General features: G+C 43.7%; 1 protein-coding gene across 1 annotated transcript in view; it reads right to left on the reverse strand.

Moving 5' to 3' along the window:
* Positions 1 to 23,075, reverse strand: part of LOC122929675 (proprotein convertase subtilisin/kexin type 5-like) — a 141,375-nt gene that overhangs the window by 112,719 nt on the left and 5,581 nt on the right. Inside the window, exons 2-3 of the mRNA XM_044283313.1 lie at positions 11,630 to 11,833; positions 87 to 155 (exon numbers count right to left, since the gene is read on the reverse strand). Of these exons, the coding sequence (XP_044139248.1) occupies positions 87 to 155; positions 11,630 to 11,833 (273 nt within the window). The remainder of the gene's footprint in view (positions 1 to 86; positions 156 to 11,629; positions 11,834 to 23,075) is intronic.

The raw sequence follows: 23,075 nt of genomic DNA on the forward strand, positions 1-23,075 counted from the left end.
ATAGACTGGAGGGGACTTCTATCAGAAAACACAATGATATGTGTTTTTGTGGTGAATATCCTTTACATATTTTGCTTTGTTCTTACCTACTTCACAAGTTTTACATCCAGTCTCACAGTCAACACATTCTCCAGTCTCAGGATCTTCCATCTGTCCTATATTGTCAGATAAAAACATGAAGTCACTTATATAAGCTCATTGACCTAACACAAGTATAACACCCTGGAGCAGACATATTATTCTTCACATCAACCATACAAATGGCCCTTTACACGAGCCAACAATGATGTAATTATGAGTAAGGCTACTTTCACACTAGCGTTCGTCGGTCCGCTCGTGAGCTCCGTTTGAAGGAGCTCACGAGCGGACCCGAACGCCTCCGTCCAGCCCTGATGCAGTCTGAATGGAGCGGATCCGCTCAGACTGCATCAGTCTGGCGGCGTTCAGCCTCCGCTCCGCTCGCCTCCGCACGGCCAGGAGGACAGCTGAACGCTGCTTGCAGCGTTCAGCTGTCCGCCTGGCCATGCGGAGGCGAGCGGATCCGTTCAGACTTACAATGTAAGTCAATGGGAACGGATCCGCTTGAAGATGACACCATATGGCTCAATCTTCAAGCGGATCCGTCCCCCATTGACTTTACATTGAAAGTCTGAACGGATCCGCTCAGGCTACTTTCAGACTTAGAAATTTTTCTAAGTTATTAATGCAGACGGATCCGTACTGAACGGAGCCTCCGTCTGCATTAATATGATCGGATCTGTTCAGAACGGATCCGATCAAGCGCAAGTGTGAAAGTAGCCTAAGGAGCATTCCCAGGAATGCTCGGGTACTGATAACTGCCCAGTGTAAAGTGTCAACAATCACCCAATGAAAGAGCAAATGCTGTGCATTTGAATCTGTATGGGGATCAGCGGAACACCTCCACTCATAATCAGGCAAACCGTTCAGTCCCAATCATTATCTGCGCAGTCGGCCCACTGAAAGGGGCCTTAAAGTGTTTATTACATGAAATGAAGAACTCTTATTAAAACACTTTTACGCACTTATCTGGAGGACTGACATTCCTTTCTGTGAGTGGGTAGCAGCTCCCATAAGAAAATCAAGCACCTGCATCATTTCAATGCAATTAGCTCCTGTTAACTCTTCCCTCCCCTGTGTAGAAAATAGTCACATATAGCCCCAGAGATCCCTATGGTATGTAATGCCCCCTAAACGTCCTTCTTCACTGTCTTAAGAGAGAGATTTGGCCATATATTTCTATGAATATAGAAGTAGAGATGAATGAATGAATGAAAGGTCACCATGCCAGCAAGCAGTGAGAGGGGGAAGGGAGCAGGAAGGTTACAGAGCATGTTAATGCAAGAGGAGGTGGACCAGAAAGATAAATGGCAGGGGGCGCTACCAGAGAGGAAAATCTTATTTACACTAAAAAAATAGGTACAGCAATGTTAATATTGAAATGCCCAGTTCACTGCATAGTAATACATTTCGTGGGATAGCCCCTTTAATATTTTCTAAATAATACTTAATGGCATGTTCCCAAAGTACATGTTTTACCTGAGCAGAGAATAAGTGATAAATGTTTCACTTTCTCTAGAACCTGGATCCCCAGTCCCCTGCAATGGTGCAGTGAGAGAAGGGTCTTTAATGGTGAGGCAGTCTGTCAACTGTCTAAGAAGGGCATGGTGTTTAACCGGTATATGTCCATGAAAAGCATAATGGGGAAGATCATCACTAGAGATGAGCGAATTTCATATTTTGAAATTCATTCACGCTTGGTTTACTGGTAAAAGGTGAATTGCGTTATGGATTCCATTACCACGGACCATAATGCAATTTTATGACGAAATGCCTTTAGAGGCATTCGGTTATTCATTCCGTCATAATAGAAGTCTATAGGCTGCAAAACGGATCCGTCCCGTATCTAATATGCAGGGCATTCCTCTCCTGCATAATGGAAAGCGGACGGATCCGTTATGCAGGCCATAGACTTCTATTATGACGGAATGAATAACGGAATGCCTCTAAAGGCATTCCGTCATAGAATTGCGTTATGGTCCGTGGTAATGGAATCCATAACGCAATTCTGCTTTTACCACCAAACGAAGTGTGAACGAATTTCATAACAAGAAATTTGCTCATCTCTAATCATCACATTTATTAGTGTTTTAAACAATTTTCTCAACACGGAGCATGAACTACTGGAAAGGGAAGTGGCCTACACCATAAACATAACTCAAAATGTCGGTGCTACAGATGAGCACATTTCTATATATAGATAGAGAGCCTTGATTTGCTAGTTGCACGCCATTCTGTTATAAAGTAATTGATAGGTGGTGTAAACTTAGACTGGACAGTCCAAAGTCATGACATAGTTATCATTCAGCAATATCTCTCACCCTTTTATAGACTGTCTAGTTTATTCTGTCGAAAAATTAGACAGGATTAGTAAATTTGCCCCAGTATGAACTTTATTTCACATTAATTATACATACAGTACTATGTCCTAATTGAACCGAGATTTTGTGTTTTAAAGTTTCCTAAAGGCTTACTTAGGCCTCATAACAAGTTCAAAATTCCCAATGTATATGTCAAATGTTAGACTAATGTACAGTATATATCTCTATGCCTATACAGTTACATAAAGTCATATACCACAAATCACATATTTATAGAATCAATAATGTAAGCAGTGAAAATGTATAACATGCAGAACCACATTGGTGGTTTATGGGATTTTATTTCTCCTGCAATGTCTTTTACATTGAGAAGACCATCAGACTGATGTTAGTAATGTTTAGAGAACATCTTACATCTGTTGAAACTGGGGAAGTCTGTCTGAGATTGAATAGCAATACAGTGTAAGGGCTTGTTCACATGACCGTGTGAAGCCCGTGCTGTGGAACGCAAATTACGGGCACCGACCGTGGCCCAGCCATATAGGGATTGTCGCGATCCGTTCGTTCCGCAAAAAGATAGAGCATGTTCAATCTTTTTGCAATGTGGAGGCATGGAACGGAACCCCAGGAATCAGGCCGTAGTGCTTCCGTAGCGTTCCGTGCTTCCGTTCCGCATCTCCGGATTTGAGGACCCATTGAAGTGAATGGGTCCGCATCCGTGATGCGGAATGCACACGGAACGATGCCCATGTATTGTGGATCCGCAACTGCGGGCCGCAATACGGCAACGAGCAGCACACGTTCGTGTGAATGAGCCCTAACAATGGGGAAATGTAAGTGTGTTATGATTTGCCAACATAGAAATGACTAATCCATCAGTTAAAGGGGTTTTCCAAGACTTAAATACTGATGACCAATAGGCCCCTTTTCACACGGGCAAGATGTCCACGCAGGTGCAATGCGTGAGGTGAATGCATTGCACCCGCACTGAATCCAGACCCATTCATTTCAATGGGGCTGTGCACATGAGCGGTGATTTTCATGCATCACTTGTGCGTTGCGTGAAAATCGCAGCATGCTCTATTTTGTGCATTATTCACGCAACGCAGGCCCCATAGAAGTGAATGGGGCTGAGTAAAAATCGCAAGCATCCGCAAGCAAGTGTGGATGCGGTGCGATTTTCACACACGGTTGCTAGGAGACGATCAGGATGGGGACCCGATCATTATTATTTTCCCTTATAACATGGTTATAAGGGAAAATAATAGCATTCTTAATACAGAATGCATAGTACAATAGGGCTGGAGGGGTTAAAAAAATAAATAAAAAATTTAACTCACCTTAATCCACTTGTTCGCGCAGCCCGGCTTCTCTTCTGTCTTCATCTTTGCTGTGCACAGGAAAAGGACCTGTGGTGATGTCACTGCGCTCATCACATGGTGCATCACATGATCCATTACCATGGTGATGGATCATGTGATGGACCATGTAACGAGAGTAGTGAAGTAATCAAAGGTCCTTTTCCCGTGCACAGCAAAGATGAAGACAGAAGAGAAGCCGGGCTGCGCGAACAAGTGGATTAAAGTGAGTTAAATTTTTATTTTTTAACCCCCCCATCCCTATTTTACTTAGAATTCTGTATTAAGAATGCTATTATTTTCCCTTATAACCATGTTATAAGGGAAAATAATAAAATCTACACAACACCTAACCCAAACCCGAACTTCTGTGAAGAAGTCCGGGTTCGGGTCTGGGTACCAAACATGCCGATTTTTCTCACGCACTTAACAAAACGCATTACAATGTTTTGCACTCGCGCGGAAAAATCACGCATTTTCCTGCAACGACCCGCATCTTATCCGGGCCAAAAACATGACGCCCGTGTGAAAGAGGCCATACACTGCATAAGTCATCAGTATCTGATTGGTGGGGGTCCAACTCCAGAGTACCCCGCCGATCACCTGTTCGAGAAGGTACCGGCACTGGCAATAGCACCACAGCCTTCTCTCAGCTTTCCATAGGCCAGTGATGACACATTCGACGGTCACGTGGCCTAGGCATAGCTCAGCCCATAGAAGTGAATGGGGCTGAGCTATGATTCCAAGCACAGCTGCTATACAACGTACAGCCCTGTGCTTGACAAGCAGAGAGAAGGCCACAGCACTCACAGGAGCACCGGTGCCTTCTGAAATAGCTGATCGGCGTTGGTCCCGGGTGTCAGACCCCCACCAATCAGATACTGATGACCTATCTGGAGGAAATTAAAATATAAAGCATTGGGACTGATAGGTCTGAATTACTAAAATGACCTATGATCATAAGCACATTATTATGGCAGTATTCTGAAACTGTGAAGTTTGTAAACTGTTACGTTCTGCTGTGATGAAAGTGTAAGGCCTCTTTCGCACTGGCGTCTTATTTTTGGCCCGGATAAGAGGCGGGTGCGTTGCGGGAAAATGCGCGATTCTTCCGCGCGAGTGCAAAACATTGTCATGCGTTTTGCACTCGCGTGAGAAAAATCGTGTATGTTTGGTACCCGAACTTCTTCACAGAAGTTCGGGTTTGGGATCAGTGTTCTGTAGATTGTATTATTTTCTGTTATAAGGGAAAATAATAGCATTCTGAATACAGAATGCATAGTAAAACAGCGCTGGAGGGGTAAAAAAATAATAATAATAATTTAACTCACCTTAGTCCACTTGATCGCGAAGCCCGGCATCTCCTTGTGTCTCCTTTGTTGAATAGGACCTGTGGTGAGCATTAAATACAGGTAAAGGACCTTTGATGACGTCACTCCGGTCATCACATGGTCTTTTACCATGGTGAATCACCATGGTAAAAGATCATGTGACGTACCATGTGATGACCGGAGTGACGTCATTAAAGGTCCTTTACCTGTATTTAATGCTCACCACAGGTCCTATTCAACAAAGGAGACACAAGGAGATGCCGGGCTTCGCGATCAAGTGGACTAAGGTGAGTTAAATTATTATTATTTTTTTAACCCCTCCAGCGCTGTTTTACTATGCATTCTGTATTCAGAATGCTATTATTTTCCCTTATAACCATGTTATAAGGGAAAATAATAATGATTGGGTCTCCATCCTGATCGTCTCCTAGCAACCGTGCGTGAAAATCGCACCGCATCCGCACTTGCTTGCGGATGCTATGCGATTTTCACGCTTCCCATTCACTTGTATGGGGCCTGCGTCGCTTGAAAATCAGACAATATAGAGCATGCTGCGATTTTCACTCAACGCATAAGTGATGCGTGAAAATCACCGCTCATGTGAACAGCCCCATATAAATGAATGGGTCCGGATTCAGTGCGGGTGCAATGCGTTCAACTCACGCATCGCATCCGCACTGAATACTCGCCCGTGTGAAAGGGGCCTAAGTGTATGTGGTAAAAGTGAGTGGAAAAATGGCATCATTGTGAATAAGTGAGGTGGAAACTGTGGAGCACCACTTACAGTGGAGCAGCTCACAGCTAAAATGAATCTGGGTCTACCTGACATGTGTCTAAGGCCTTTTGCACATGGCCGTATAGCTTTTTCAGTATTTTGCGGTCCTCCAAAAACAGATCTGCAAAAAATACGGATGACATCCGTGTGCATTCCGTTTTTTGCGGAACGGAACAGCTGGCCCCTGATAGGTACTGACTGATAGTACTATCCTTGTCCGTTATGTGGAAAATAATAGGACATGTTCTATCTGAACGGAACGGAAATACGGAAACAGAAGGCATAAGGAGTACCTTCCGTTTTTTTGCGGATACATTGAAATGAATGGTTCTGTATACGGTCCATATACGGAACGCAAAAAAAGGAACGTAAAAGAAAAAAAAACGTTCGTGTGCAAGAGGCCTAAAATAACAGTTCAGTAAACTCTACTGCATACGGGGCTCTAAAGCAGTGGATGGTCACTGCACCTCTGCTACCAAAGTTGCATCGGAAGAAAAGGCTTTAATTTTGTGACCGTATTGGAATTGGACCTCCACTGAGTCACATTTTCTGCCTGAACAAATAGATGGACATTGACGTGTCAGGCGAGAAACATCAGAGCAAACATCCTGCAACCATTGCTGGAAGAACACAAGATGGTGGTGGTAGTTGTGGTCTGGGCAATGTTCTCGTGGCATTCTCTAGGTCCACTCATCCATGTGGAAGACACTATCAACCAATTATGGGTATGAATCCATCCTTGCAGATCACATACACCCAACCATTCTGATTGTCCTCCATGAGGTAGATAGGATCTTCCACCAAGACAATGCAACATGTGACATGGCTAGCAATGTCCGACTTTGCATGGAAGAGCATGACTCAGGGTATTTTCACACTTGCGGCAGAGGATTCTGGCAGGCAGTTTCGTCGCTGGAACTGCCTGCCGGATCCGGCAATCCATATGCAAACTGATGCCATTTGTCCGGATCCGTCTGACAAATGCATTGAAATACCAGATCCGTCTCTCCGGTGTCATCTGGAAAAACGGATCCGGTGTTATTTTTATTTTTTTGCATTTTTAAAGGTATGCGCATGCGCAGACCGGAAAGCCGGATCCGTTTTGCCAGTATACTTAATGTCCGATCCGGAACTAATACACTTCAATGTAAATGAATGCCGGATCGGCATTGTGTCAAGTGATCAGTATTTTTGGCCCAAGAGAAAACTGTAGCATGCTGCAGTATTTTCTCTGTCCAAAAAACGTAAGAGGGACTGACCTGAAGACATCCTGATGCATACTGAACGGATTGCTCTCCATTCAGAATGTATTAGGATAAAACTGATCAGTTTTTTCGGTATTAAGCTCCTGTGACGGAACTCTATGCCGGAAAAGAAAAATGCTAGTGTGAAAGTACCCTAAGATGACCAAGTACTACCCCGGCCCCTTATTCCCCAGACATGAACCCAGTTGAACATCTGTGGGATCACCTTGATCGTGGTGTTCGCTCTATAGATCCTCCCCCACGCACCCTCCAGCAGCTGTGGGATGCACTGCAGTCAGCATGGCTCCAGATACCTGTGACAACCTACCAGGACCTTCCTGAGTCTCTCCCAGCCCATCTACCTGCTGTTTGTACTGCACACGGCAGTTACTCTGGATATTAGCCATAATAATGTGACTCGACTGTGTATATTTGCTATGCTGTCTGGCTGCTCTCCATGGTTTGTAGCAGCCTTTGATGTAATAAAATGTGCATAATCAACATGTTTTTGATGTATTTAGTATCCCGGCCACATGTACTCCTCAGATAACCAGCTTTAGTAATGAATATGTTTTATTATACAATCCCCTCCACCTGTGCTATCTTATCTGAGCAGTACAGCCCGCCGGAATGGATGTGTTCCTTTTAAAAAGGTCACACCTTTGTGGACTAAAATGTATTTCTTTAGATGTGAATAGCGCATCTGAAGGGTTTTGGTTTATTTAGGTGAGGACTTAAAATGCTAAAATCAATTTATCATTAGCGGAGTAAGTCACATGCAGCATGCCTGTTATAATTCACAAGTCCTACCAAGGCGATAGTTAGCAGATACTGGTATACTATCTAGTAAGAATTCAATAACTTTGTGATTATGGAGCTCAGATTCTTGCTGTAAAGCATAAAAGAAGTATATGGAATATAATATATGAATCACCCAGGTAGATTTTGTCATAATAAACAAAATTATTAAATGTATCTGTAAGGCCTCATGCACATTTTTTGCGTTCCACAAACCGCGGATCCGCAAAAAACGGAAGCCACCCTTGTTACCTGCTATGAATTGCGGAACGGAACGGGCACCGGCGATATAAATGCCTATTCTTGCCCGCAAAGCGCATGTTATATTTTGTTAGCGGGGCCGCGGAATGGAGCCACGGAGGCAGACAGCACACGGAGTGCTGTCCGCATCTTTTGCAGCCCCATTGAAGTGAATGGGTCCGCATCCGAGCCGCCAAAACGGTGGCTCGGATGCGGACCCAAACAACGGTCGTGGGCATGAGGCCTAAGGAGGTGCTTCCGCATAGCTGAAAATAAACCCGACCCACACACCTTAAGGCCGTATGCACACGGCCGTTGTTCACGGCCGTGAGCGGTCCGTGGAACAGCGGCCTGGATTCCTGCTGAGTGCAGGAGCGCACGGCGTCATGGGTTGCTATGACGCCGTGCGCTCCCTGCTGCCGCCACAGTACAGTAATACACTGGTATAGATCTATACCAGTGTATTACTGTACTGCGGCGGCAGCAGGGAGCGCACGGCGTCATAGAAACCCATGACGCTGTGCGCTCCTGCACTCAGCAGGAATCCAGGCCGCTGTTCCACGGACCGCTCACGGCCGTGAACAACGGCCGTGTGCATTCGGCCTAACCAGGAGTGCACTTGAACTGACCCTCTGCTGCCATGCACTTGAACTGCTGATGCACCACAAACAGTTAAAGGGATTGTCTAACTTCAGCAAATGGCATTTATCAGGTAGACAAAGTTAATACAAGGCACTTATTAATGTATTGTGATTATCCATATTGCCTCCTTTGCTGGTTTGATTAATTTTTCAATCACATTATACATTGCTCAGATCCATGGTTATGACATCCCCGTAATCCAGCAGCAGTGGTGGCCCTGCTTGCACACTATAGGAAAAAGTGACGGCCTATGTGTTGTAGGCACCTTTTCTTATAGTGTGCAAGCACGACCACCACTGCTGGACTGAAGGGTGGTCGCAACCCCTGGAAACAAGCAGTGTATAATAAAATGAAAAAAATTTATCAAGCCAGCAAAGGAGGCAATATGGACAATCACAATACATTAGTAAGTGCCTTGTATTAACTTTATCTACATGATAAATGCCATTTGCTGAAGGGAGACAACCCCTTTAAAGAGCATCTGTCACCATGATAAACCCTATTAAACCAGGCATACGGTCTGGTAGGGTTGATCGTGTTGAATAAAATGAGCCCTTTATTGCTGCAAATGCATGTACCATTGCAGCATAACTGTAAGTTTTATTTTTATAACTTTTATTTATATGTAAATTAGGTAATCGGAGCATCACTTCACCCCCTCCTTTCCTCCAGCACCATCCCCGCTCATGGTCTGATTGACAGGGTCAAGTTTCCTCACTGTTCAGATGCCTGGCCATGAAATCTGGGGCTTGCAGGGAGCAGGGAGAGCCTCCGCCTAGGCCATCTCCTAGGTCAGTGGTGGCGAACCTATGGCACGGGTGCCAGAGGTGGCACTCAGAGCCCTCTCTGTGGGCACCCGCTCCCTGGTATGGTGTACCAGTATGCCTTAGATTTTTCCTGCCATTCATCAGCGCAGGGCTCACGATGAACAGCACAGGCAGCGCACTGAATGTAGGCAGGCTATTACAGCTACATGATAAAGTACATGGAAGATATACTATATTGGCATTCAGGTTAAAGTGCGTGTTGGCACTTTGAGATAAATAAGTGTGTTTTGGGTTGCAGTTTGGGCACTCGGTCTGTAAAAGGTTTGCCATAACTGTCCTAGGTACTCTGATCACCTCATTTGCATACAAATAAAAAGTTATAGTTATGCTGCAACAGTACAACTTTTTGCACCAATAGAGGGCTTATTTTAGTTAACATGATCAACCCTATGAGGAAGAATTTGATATGTGTTATGAACAGTTATGTACATCTTTAATTTTGCATGTGCTGTGCCTTTAAAATAATGGGATGTTTTACACTGTATACTGGTAGGCAGAGTGGGCCATGAGGTCTGAGGTCATGCAAATTTGCCTTAGTTTTTTTTAATTAAATCTTTTACGTCATTTACTGTTTACCATTATGAAATAATTTTATTGTATGTGTTATTAGAAGTTGGGCGATACCTAATATGTTTTTTTTTTTAGCTGTGAAAATTTTTTTATCTAATAAAAATCATTAAAAAAAAGCTTCATTGTATTCTTTTTCACATCAATTTTATTTAATTGCAAAATATGTTTATTTTTTTACATTTTTTAGTCCCATTATATGACCTTACATTACAGGCTGTGATGCCATCTTCCAGGAAATGATCACATGAACATGTATTGTACGTGATAATGTGGGAAGGGGTTAAAAGTTATAAAAAGCTGTATGTTGCAAAACCCAACTGTTAATACATTTGGAAAGGATATGGAGGCTTCATGTCAATCACCTATTAAAGGGGTGCTCCGGGAATAAAATACCTGAAAATACTAAATTTTTTCTACATTATAAAAATATTTCCAAATACCTTTCATTAGTTATAAAGACTCATTTTGTCTAGGGAGTTATCATCAGGGGAAATAAAATGGCTGCTATCCTATTAGAATATAAAAAAGGTGTCCTAATCCCACAGGAGGAAACGTTACTTCAGAATACTGAGCTAAAGATCTGCCTCAGCTTCCTCTCTATTCTACTGGTCAGGGATTATGATCCCGAATACAGCTGATAAGATCTTCAGATAAATCTCTGTGGGAATGGAGTTCATGAGAAGACATGAAGTACTGAGAGGATGGAGACTGCATATAAGTGCTGCTGATCATTAGCCACATTCCCACCATCCTATTTTTATGTCTCCTCATTAAATCTATTCTACAGAGATTCAGCAAAGATCTGTATTCAGGATTATAGTAGGAGAGGAGGCTTAGGCAGGTCTTTAGCTCAGTGTTCTGAAGTAACTTGCTCTTCTGTGTGATTAGGACAGATTTTTAGTGTAGAAAAAAAAGTCAGCGGCCATTTTATTTTCCCTGATGATTGCTCCCTAGACAAAATGAGCCATGGTGACTAATCAAAGCTATTTGGGAGTACAGTATATTTATAATTAAGTAATATTTAAGTATTTTCAGTCATTTTATTTTATTAATTCCCAGAGAACCCCCTTTAATTGACACAAAGCACTAATTATTTAACTTGCAGCTTCAAAAACCTATTGTAAAAATAAAAGAAAGCCTAGTCATGTGAATCAACCAGATCTTCTGCAGCATATGCGGTATGTGCTATAAAGTGAACTCCATCTCACCAGCTCTTGTCTTTTAAAAAAAATGCTTCCGGTTACGAATGATTGGCACAGACCTTGCCACTGATAGCAAGAATGGGCAATGCTGCGGAATGGCTAAAACCAAGGGGAGGAAGGTTGGGGAAATAAGCTGCAGACAGTAATGCGGTGAGCCTTGAATTCTTGAGCATATTAGGACAGCAGAACACACAGAAGAGAATTACTTTAAGTAAATTGTATAAAAGTTGTATTATACAGTACCTGGCAAACACTGGATTAAGAAGCACTCGCCATTCTGAAGCTCGTAGTTGCTCTTGCATTTCTGACAACTATTAGCATGAGTGCAAATGTCACAGTTCAGTGGACATGATTCACAGCTGTAGGTGTCACGCTCTGGATAAAAGCCCCGAGGACAGTGTACTTTACAGCGACTGCGATGAAGAAAGCGTTCAATTCCATCTTCATCTTAAAAATGAAAATATAATAATTAAGACCATGTGCATTCTGCAAGTTATTCAATGAAGTCTCGAACGATTTCGGAGATAATGAATTTCACAATTGAATGCTGTATGGAGACTGATCTCAATACAGCATTCAAATGAAGTTCGGACTGCAGCAACTTCAGATCTATGATCCGAAGCTGGATTCGCTCATCACTAATAGAAATGCCTATTCTTATCCGCATCCCACGCAGACACAAATATATGGTCGTCTGAATGAGCCCTAAGGCAACCAGTGTCAAAAGTGTCTACTCCTGCACCAGAGTTATGCTACTATTGCTTGTGTTCAGACTGTTTTACATTTTTGTACAATAAAGAAGACATTTTACTTGAAGTCACTGGAGTGCTGGATTTGGTTTCCTGACTGTGATAAATGTGGTGCAGGTCTAGACAGTCTAAGTTTATGCCATCTAAAGATTTAGTAAATGTGCCCCTATACGTTGAGTAATTTGTGCTACAGTAGCTCTTCTGTGGGATCAGACCAGAGGACTTGCGTTGACTGCCCACCATATCACTCATAACCCTATAGCTGATTCATTTATAGCGTATATTCACGTTTGGTATGTACTAACCACTGCAAAAACAGCTGTGATGTCTCAAATGTCTATTAGTCAAATTTGGTACTGAGACATCGCAAGTGAGTTTCAGTCACAAAACTAGTTGTCACTTTACAAAAGTGTATCTGAAGGGTATGCTGCTATGACATCACAAACGCATTTTCATCATGTACCCCGCTATAACATTATTATTATTATTTATTATTAAAGCGTCATTCATTCCATAGCGCTGTACATATGATAAGAGGTATACATACATAATACAGACAACTGCACTAAGCAATGAACAAGACAAGTTACAAACTGGTACAGAAGGAGAGAGGGCCCTGCCTGTGAGGGCTTACAATCTACATGGTACACAACTTTGTTTCAGTTATGTAACGGATTGTGATAGCACAACTGTTGCACTCATGTAAAGGGGTTTTCCGGTTTCCGATATTGATGACCTATGCTCAGGATAGGTCATCAATATCAGATCGGCGGGAGTCTGAATCCCGTCACACCTGCTGATCAGCTCTTGGAAGAGACCACATGAGCGCCGCGTTCTCTTCACTATTTACCTGTTTGCCGTCGGCATTGCTTCGGTGAGCAGTGTAATTACATCTCCTCCATCCCTTTCACTTGAATAGGAAGGAGCAGTTATGGTTAGTGTTGAGCACGAATATTCATGAAGCTAATTTTTATTGCGAATATCGCCACTTCAAGAATTCACGAATATTAAGAACATAGTGCTATATAATCATTATATCGAATATTCAGCATTTTTTTTTTCCTCTGACCACGATTCCTCTCTGCTTCTTGCTTGTGGGCCAATGAGAAGGAAGCAATGTCAAGTTCACAACAATACTTAGTGCACCAATCAGTTATCTGTAGTCAGACCTGCTAAAATGTGAAGTTGCACGTAGTGCAAAAAAATATACTAATTACTGCCGATTAGCGCAATCGCAAATATATTGGAGCACTTGACTCTATCTGCATATAAAGCTATTGTAATGTTCTGCCGTGCCAAATATTTTCTCCAGTCTCAGGAAAATTATACCAGCTTGAAAAATTTAGCCAAAGTGACCCACGCCTGTATTTTTAAATTGCCAATTTATCGCATTCAATAAAATAATCTTGAAATCTCGAAATACGCAAATATATGACGAATATTCTACAAAATATTTGTGAAATATCGTGAATTTGAATACAGCCCCTGCCGCTCATCACTAGTTGTAGTTACACTTTGTCCCATTCAAGTGAATGGGATGGAGCCATAGAGGTACTGTAATGACACTGCTGCAATGTGGATGGCGACCAGGTAAACAGTGAAGAGAACACAGCTCTCACAAGAGCGATGCATTTTCTTCAAACAACTGACTGGCGGGGCTGCCGATCCCTGAGGATAGGTCACCAATATCGGACAACCCCTTCAAGCTATTGTAACATCACAGTTTTAGTCAAAAAAGATACTCTGACATCTCTAATGTGTTTCAAGGAGACCTAACACTTTAGTGAAGCCACAAAGATGCAGCAGCGCTTCTCAGAGATTTCAACACCTTCAGGTTTCATCGGCTCTACTTGGCTTTTTCTGGAGCATGGATCCCATATACTTTCTATGGATCCAGACTCCGCATGCTGGAAATGCTGGCCAAAGGCGCAGAACACTCAGACACTCAGAGAAGTGCTGATGCACCTTTCAAGTTTCTGCAAAGGTTCAAGTAGCTGTGACAGTCGTCTTTTTGTTAGATGAGCTATTTTAACATCACAAGCAAATTCTAGTCCCATAACCAACTGTTACCTGAAACATATTTCTGAGGTACACTGCTGTGACATCACAAATACATTTTCATTAGGTAAGAAGCTGCTGGGTTTCAGTCAAGTCCGCTGCTGTAACATCATATGTTTCACTGCTGTGACAACATAAGGCGTCCGGCACACAAACTAATTTTTTTTCCATTTACGTTCTGTTTTTTGCGTTCCGTATACGGACCATATACGGGACCATTCATTTCAATGGATCCACAAAAACAACGTAAGGTACTTTGTATGCCTTCCGTTTCTGTATTTTCGTATTTCCAGTTCCGTTCAAAGATCGGAACATGTCCTATTATTGCCCGCAAATCACATTCCGTGGCTTGATTCAAGTCAATTTAACGTAATGCATACAGAATGCATCCATATGTCTTCCGTATCTGTTCGATTTTTACGGAACCATCTATTGATTATGTTATGCCCAGCCCAATTATTTAATGTACTTACTGTTTAAACATTATTGTATGCTGAAACCAAACTGAAACCAAACGGAAAAACGTAACGGCAAAACGTAACAGAGATGGAAACACTAATGAAACAAAAAAACGGATCAGTTTAAAACGGACTACCAAACCATACAGTTGTGTGCAGGAGTCCTAATTGCTTCAGTCAGTTAGTGTCTGATCTCTGGGGCCCCACAGCAGGTCCCAAAGTCCACCTCACAACTCCAGTGAAGAAGAGATTGGATGAAGCAGTACTAGCTAACGCCTCCTGCTGCCTCATTCAATGTTAATGTTCGTTTCTTCACTTCCAGCTATTTTCCCCTGCTTTATGGTCCAAAAGCTAGAGCAGGGATTAGCAACCTTCGGCACTTCAGCTTTTGTGATACTACAACAACCAGCATGCTCCTTTCACTTCTGTGGGAGTTCAGAGAACAGTCAAGCAAGTGTACATGATGGGAGATGTAGTTTCACAACACCTAGAGTGCCAGAGATTGCTGACCCCTGCGCCAAGTTACAAGGGAGAACAAAGTTCTCAATATTACCAGTGTTACTGTGTACCGCGCATGGAGGGGTCTGACAGAACAAGTCTGTGGAGAACCTTATGGCTACAGGTACACGACAGTGAACAAATATGTCCGTTACAAACGGACACCCTGTCAGTTTTTCATGGCCATTTTTCAACCATTTGTACATCAATTTTCTAACTATCTGTCTGTTTTTAATGGCCGTTTGGAACCATTTTGCACCATAAAAATGGCCATGAAAAACAGATGAATTTGAATTGGCTTTTATTTATTTTTATAAAGATCCTAACTCCTGCAGTGCCCTCAGTACACATAATGTTCCCCATAATGAACCCAGCAGTAATAATGCCCCCCATAGTGGCCACCATCTGTAATATCTCCCTCATAGTAGCCCCCATTTGTAAAAATGCCCCCCTATAGTGGCCCCCATCTGTAATGATGTCCCTCATAGTGCCCCCCATCTGTAATAATCCCTCCCATAGTGGCCCCCATCTGTAATGATGTCCCCCATAGTGGCCCCCATCTGTAATAATGTCCCCCATAGTGGCCCCCATTCGTAATAATGCCCCCCATAGTGACCCCCATCTGTAATGATGTCCCTCATAGTGCCCCCTATCTTCAATAATACCTCCCCTGTCATGGACGTTCCCGCGACAGGTGGTAGGAGATAGGTGAGACTGGCAACACGTGGTTTGATCTGACATGTTTTGTGTTTGGATCAAATGACGTCTGTGTTGTTTTTTCCCCAGGTGTGTGCACCTTCTTTCCCCAGGTGTGGCTATTAGGGTCATTTAACCTTCTCTATTCATAGTTGCTTCTCCCACAATGCTGTGTGGTTTATAGCTTCTGTTTGGACCTTTGGACAGATTGTTGTTGGATCTCGGCTGAGTTCCTGGTGCTTCCATTGTTCCTTTGAAGTTAAGTCTTTCCTTTCCCTTTTGTATATTATTTGGGTTCTGTGTGTTGCATTTCCCTATTGTTTGCATTAGGCCTGAAGAAGACTCCAGTTCGTCCTTTCTTTTGGAGGAACAGATAGTATTGTCCCTGCCATTAGTACTAGGGTCCTATAGGGCTTGATAAGACTCTAGGTATTCCTGCATATGAACTCACCTAACTTTGGGGTCTGTTCATACTGGTAGTCAGTCAGGATTTTGGTTAGGGTTTTCACTAGGTGTCCATTTTCCTTCTCTAGTTCTCAGGCCTGATTCCCTGTTCCCCCCTTCCCTCCCATGCTCGGTGTGGTGTTTCCCTCCCACACCGAAGCGTGACATTATGAACCGCCAAAACCATCATTTTTTGTTTATTTGTGTGCAGCCATGGATCATATTGCTGCACTGGCAGGTCAGCTGCAAGGGCTATCTTTGGAGGTAGCTGACCTCCGCACGACCGCAGATGCAGAGATCACAGGCTGTTGGTCCTGGTGGTAGTGATGGAGACCAGGTTCATCTGGAGCCTAAAATTGCCCTCCTGGACACATTTTTTTTGGGACGTGATAATTTCATTTTGTTTAGGAAAGCGTGCAAACTGTATTTTAGGCTACGTACACACTCATCTGGGGATGAGAAACAATGAGTCCTTGCTTAAGGGGGATGTGCAGTCATGGGCCTTTTCTCTGCCAACCGGATCACAGTCTCTCCGGCAGGTAGACAAATTTTTCAAAGCTTTGGGTCTTATCTATGATGATCCGGATCGGACCTCTCTAGCCGAAACCAAGCTGTGCGGCCTTCGTCAGAGTGATCGTTCCACTGAGATTTATTGCTCTGAGTTTAAGAGGTGGGCTACGGATACGGAGTGGAACGATCCTGCCCTCCATAGCCAGCTTAGTCAAGGGTTATCAGAGAGGCTGAAGGACGCTTTGGCCTTTCATGAAACCCCAGTGTCTCTGGAGGCTGCTATGTCTCTGGCTATATGCATTGATAGACGCCTGAGAGAGAGATCTAGTGGTCCCCACTCTCAGGACACACTTCACATGCTGTATCATCCTCCTCTGACACTTTGGGTGAAGCTACTCCTGGGTTTATGTCTGGGGACGAACCCATGCAATTAGGGGGAGCTACTCCTGAATACGCTTTTAAGCATACTGGTAATAGGAAGGGAGTGTGTTTTTTCTGCGGACAGAAGGGATATTTTATCAGAGTATGTCCACACATTCAACGACAAAAAGAAAAAAGAGGAGCATTTCATTCTCTTGAAGGGGTGAGAGGAGAGTCAGAAAATTTGCATTTGTCTTTGACTGGTAGTACCCAATTTCTCCTGACTGCTGAGGTGGCGCTAGAATCAAACTGTGGGGATTGGAATGTTTATCGACAGCAGGGCTGGGGTGAACCTGATTGATGCTCAGTTCGTCCGTATGCACGGGTTGTCACCGAGTGCATTAGAAAAAAATTAAAACATTTTTGCTATTGATTCTGCTCTACTAAGGGTAATTTTACATTTGTGTTAAACTTTTCCGGTATTAAGTTCCGTCCTAGGGGCTCCTAATGCATTCTGAATGGAGAGCAATCCCTTCAGTATGCATCAGGATTAGTGTTAATCAAGCACCAAAGTGCTCGGGTACTCTGGCCGAACACTGCAGGATGCCGAGCACCTGAGCATAATGGAAGTCAATGGGAGAACCCAAGCATTAAACCAGGCACCCCCTGCTCTGAAGAGGAGATGGTGCCCGGTTCATAGGAAAAGGTCAGAAATTTATGGAAATACCACTGAAATGGTTCTGGAACAGCATGGGGAGGATGTCTGGATGCATCTTGGACTCCAAGGTCGCTGCTGGGAACGATGTTGTCCGAGTAGTACACCGCTTTTACAGACTGACAATAATACCTACTAAACCAAAGATAAAATCGATTTTAGAGGAAAAATTGTTAGGAAACATTCTTTCCTGTATATTTACTTGTATATAAAGTGCAAGTTCTGCCAAAAATTACAAGCAAGAGGCACTCCGATACAACCTGTATATCACATAATGGAGGGCCTCATTCACATTGTGGTACAATTGTTCAGGTAGTGGGACTAGTACACTCATAAAGCCTATGCACTAAGTCAAAGGGCTTCTAAACCTTACAAGGAACCGGCACTCCAATACACTCTTTATTACACATAAAGGAGGGCATCATATACCCTGCTGGTGAGCTGACCCTCAAAAAAATTATATGCGAGGGCATGCAGGTGAGCTGACCCTGTAAAATATTGTAGGTGAGGGCCTGCTGGTGAGCTGACCCTCTAAAAAATTATATGCCAGGGCCTGCAGGTGAGCTAACCCTGTAAAACCCTGCAGGTGAGCTGACCCTGTTAAAGATTATAGGTGAGGGTCTGCTGGCGAGCTGACCCTCTAAAAAATTATATTCGAGGGCCTGCAGGTTAGCTGACCCTATAAGACATTATATGCGAGGGCCTGCAGGTGAGCTGACCTTGAAAAACATTATATGCGTGGGCCTGCAGGTGAGCTGACCCTGTCAATGATTGTAGTTAAGGGCCTGCTGGTGAGCTGACCTCTAAAAAATTATATGCCAGGGCCTGCAGTCGAGTTAACCCTGTAAAACATTATATGTGTGGGCCTGCAGATGAGCTGACCCTGTAAAAGATTATAGCTGAGGGCCTGCTGGTGAGCTAACCCTCTAAAAAATGATATTCGAGGGCCTGCAGGTTAGCTGACCCTGTAAAACATTATATGCGAGGGCCTGCAGGTGAGCTGACCCTGTAAAGCAATATATGCGTGGGCCTGCAGGGAAGCTGACCCTGTAAAAGATTGTTGTTGAGGGCCTGCTGGTGAGTTGACCCTCTAAAAATTATAAGTGAGGGCATGCAGGTGACCTGACCCTCAAAAACATTATATGCGAAGGCCTGCCAGTGAACTGACCCTGTAAAACATTAGATGCGAGTGCATATAACAAAGGGCATTTTATGCGATGAATAAGTATGTTGATATGATGGAAGAGGAGGGTGAGACAAGGAGGATTCAACCAAATACACTTTTTTTGTGGTGGAAGGGGTGCATGGGAATACAGTGTATTTAGTACATTTTAAACAACACATTTGAAGAGCCTTTATGTTCAGCCGCTTTCCTCTGGCGGAGTCGAGAAGTTAGGGGCAAGCCAAGCCTTGTTCATTTTTATAAGAGTCAACCTGTCAGCATTTTCAGTTGACAGGCGCTTATCTGTTATAATGCCACCAGCAGCACTAAATACCTGCTCAGACAAAACGCTGGCGGCAGGGCAGGCCAGCATTTCCAAGGCCCCAGTTCGTGCCAGGTGTCCAGCTTGGACACCCAGTCGTTGTAAGGCACAGAGGGATCATTGAGGACGCTGACACGGTCTGCTATGTACTCCTTCACCATCTTCTAAAATTTTTCCCTCCTTGTGACACTAGGTCGCACATCAGGGTGAAGGTGCTGGCGGGGTGTCATGAAACTGTCCCAGGCTTTTGAGAGTGTTGCCCTGCCTCTGTTGGAACTGCTGTGTGTTCCCCTTGTCTCCCCTCCTCGGTTGGCCAAGGAATTACAGACTGTGCCGCCAGCGTTGTCAGATGGAAATTTTTCAACAAGGACCTTCTAGTATTGCACCGTTTTGCTCATCCTCTCCACCAGAAGAATTAGAGATGAGAAGTTCTCTTTGTATCAGGGGTCGAGAAGGGTGAATAACCAGTAATCCGTGTTGTCTAAAATGCGTATAACGCGCGGGTCGTGGGAAAGACAGCCTAACATTAAGTCAGCCATGTGTGCCAGAGCCCAACAGGCAAGACTTTGCTGTCGTCATCAGGAGGATCACTCTCGATATCCTCATCCTCTTCCTCCTCTTCTGCCCACCCACACAGAACAGATGGAATTAAACTTCCATGGGTACTACCTACTGTAGCGGAGGCAACCGTCTCCTGCTCCTCCTCCTCTTCATCGTCCAATTCGCGCTGAGAAGACGAACTGAGGGTGGTCTGACTATCACCCTGTGTAATGTCTTCAACTATTTACACCTCTTCCATGCGTTGGTCTTAATTGTAAGCAGCGGGCGTTTGAGTAGACACAGAAGTGGGATATTTACGCTGATAATAGCGTTATCGTCTCCCATCATCTGTGTTGATTCCTCAAAGTTTCTTAAAACCTCACAGAGGTCAGACATCCATGCCCACTCCTCTCTTGTGAATAGCTGAAGCTGACTGGAAAGGCAATGACCATGTTGCAGCTGGTATTGCAACTGTGTCTCATCATCATCAACCTCATTAAACAGTAATTGCCGTTCCCCACCGTCATCTTCTTGTCACTGTGGATGCTCAAGAGTTTGGGAATCAGGGAACAAGATCTGTCCCTCTTCAAGCGTGCTTGGGGAGAGGGCCAAATCAAGGAATGGCAAAGAAAAGAGGTCCTCAGAATATCCGGGTGTGGGATCACTTGTTTGGCCAGACTCTCCATGGTGGGAGGAAGGAGTTTCAAGACTGGACTTGGTGGAAGACAGGGGGGTGCTTAACTGACTGGAAGCCTTATTCTGCAATCCAACTGACCACGTGGTCGCACTGGTCTGACTTCAAGAGTGGTGTCCTGGGACATGAAGCTAGGTATCGTGGATGATTATTTTTCTTGTGCTCTGGCAGCAGGCACAGTTTCAACGCGTCCAGGGCCACGGCCTCTGCGTGCACCATCAGCATCACGGTCACTTCCACGTCCCTTACTGCTCGCATTCTTTATATTAAATGTTATATACGCTTAAAAGTATGTCACACGTACAGTAGCGCAGGATTTGGCAGTGTATGCAAAAAAAATAATTTTAAAAGGTATTTGGGATGTGGAAACGTCGCACAGGAGATATCCTGCAGATAATGTCAATGCTGTCACCAGCGGCTAATAAAAAATTATAGAGAATGTCACAGGTATTTGGGATGAGGAAACGTTATACAGGAGAGGTACCACCGGTAATGTCACTGTCCAAAGCGTCTACGTAAAAAGTACACTGTATGTCACAAATAAAAAAAATTAAGCGCACACGTTACACTGCAGATGTGGCCCTGGTAATGTCTCTGGATGAACACTGGATGTCACAGATACATTTTTTCAGCGCACACATTACACTGCAGATGTGCCAAGGTAATTTCACTGTCAGAAGCGGACACCGTCTATTGAAAAAGTACACTGGATGTCACAGATAATTTTTGGATACGAACACTTTACACTGTAGATGTGGTGCAGCTAATGTCACTGTCAGAAGCAACACCATCTATTAAAAAAGTACTCTGGATGTCACAGATATTTTTTGGATGCGCACACTTTACACTGGAGATGTGGCGTAGCTAATATCACTGTCCGTGGCGGACACTGTCTACGGAAAAAGTACACTGGATGTCACAGATATTTTTTTGGTGCGCACACTTTACACTGGAGATGTGGTGCAGCTAATGTCACTTTCCGCAGCGGACACCGTCTACGGAAAAAGTACACTGGATGTCACAGATATTTTTGGGAAGCGCACACATTACACTGCAGATGTGCCAAGGTAATTTCACTGTCAGAAGCGGACACCGTTTACTGAAAAAGTACACTGTATGTCACAGATACATTTTTTTATGTGGACACTTTACACTAGAGATTTTGCGCAGCTAATGTCACTGTCAGAAGCGGGCATCGTCTATTGAAAAAGTACACTGGATGTCACAAATATTTTTGGGATGCGCACACTTTACACTGGAGACGTGGCACAGCTAATGTCACTGTCCGTGGCGGAAACTGTCTACGGAAAAAGTACACTGTATGCCACAAATATTTTTTGGGTGCGCACACTTTACACTGGAGATGTGGTGCAGCTAATGTCACTTTCCGCAGCGGACACCGTCTACGGAAAAAGTACACTGGATGTCACAGATATTTTTGGGATGCGCACACTTTACACTGGAGATGTGGCGCAGCTAATGTCACTGTCTGCAGCGGACACCGTCTATGGAAAAAATACACTACATGTTACAGATTGTTTTGGGATGCGCCACTTTACACTGGAGATGTGGCACAGCTAATGCTGTCTGCAGCGGCCTAACTATTGTATGCTATTTAGCACAGTATGTGCTAAAAATAGATATTGCAGCCACACACAATAGTCTTTAGAAGGTCTTTTTGGTCTGTAAAGGTTTAGCTATTTAGCGCAGTTTGTGCTAAAAAAGATATTGCTGGTGCCACACACAATAGTCCTTAAAATACCGCAGCATGCTGCAAAATTTTCTACGTACAAAATTCCAGAACACTTGCCGGAATGCCGGATCCGGCATTATATTCCATTTTAATGCATTAATGCCGGATTCGGCCCCAAGTGTTCTGGAAAAACGGATCCGGCATGGCAGACCTCTAAAAATGTAAAGAAGATAAATACCGGATCCATTTTTCCAGATGACAACCGGAGAGACGGCTCTGGTATTGCAATGCATTTGTGAGACAGATCCGCATCCGGATCCGTCTACAAATGGTATCCGGAATCCAACAACGCAAGTGTGAAAGTACCCTTACTCAAAAGTGTTCATCTCAAGTGGTGCATTATATCAGATTAAGAGTAGGGGCTTTCATCAAGAATTTATCTTGTGTTTTGTGTTGGAGGGTCTCCCTGCTCCGGTGGTTCTGGGTTTACCGTGGTTAGGCAAGCACAATCCAACCATCGATTGGCAATCTAGACAGATTTTGGATTGGGGTGATTATTGCATTGACAATAGTCTGAATACATCTTTTTCTGTTTTAACTACTAAGACATTACCCTCTTTTATATCTGATTTTGCCAATCTATTTTCTGAGAGTGGATGCCAGGATTTACCTCTGCATCGGGAATATGATTGTCCTATCAACCTTATTCCTGGAGCTAAGTTGTCAAAATCTAGATTGTATAACCTTTCTGGACCTGAAAGACTGTCCATGAGAGAATATATTGCCGAGA

Source organism: Bufo gargarizans, chromosome 2 (genome assembly GCF_014858855.1).
Source record: "Bufo gargarizans isolate SCDJY-AF-19 chromosome 2, ASM1485885v1, whole genome shotgun sequence".
Classification (NCBI taxonomy): Eukaryota; Metazoa; Chordata; class Amphibia; order Anura; family Bufonidae; genus Bufo; species Bufo gargarizans.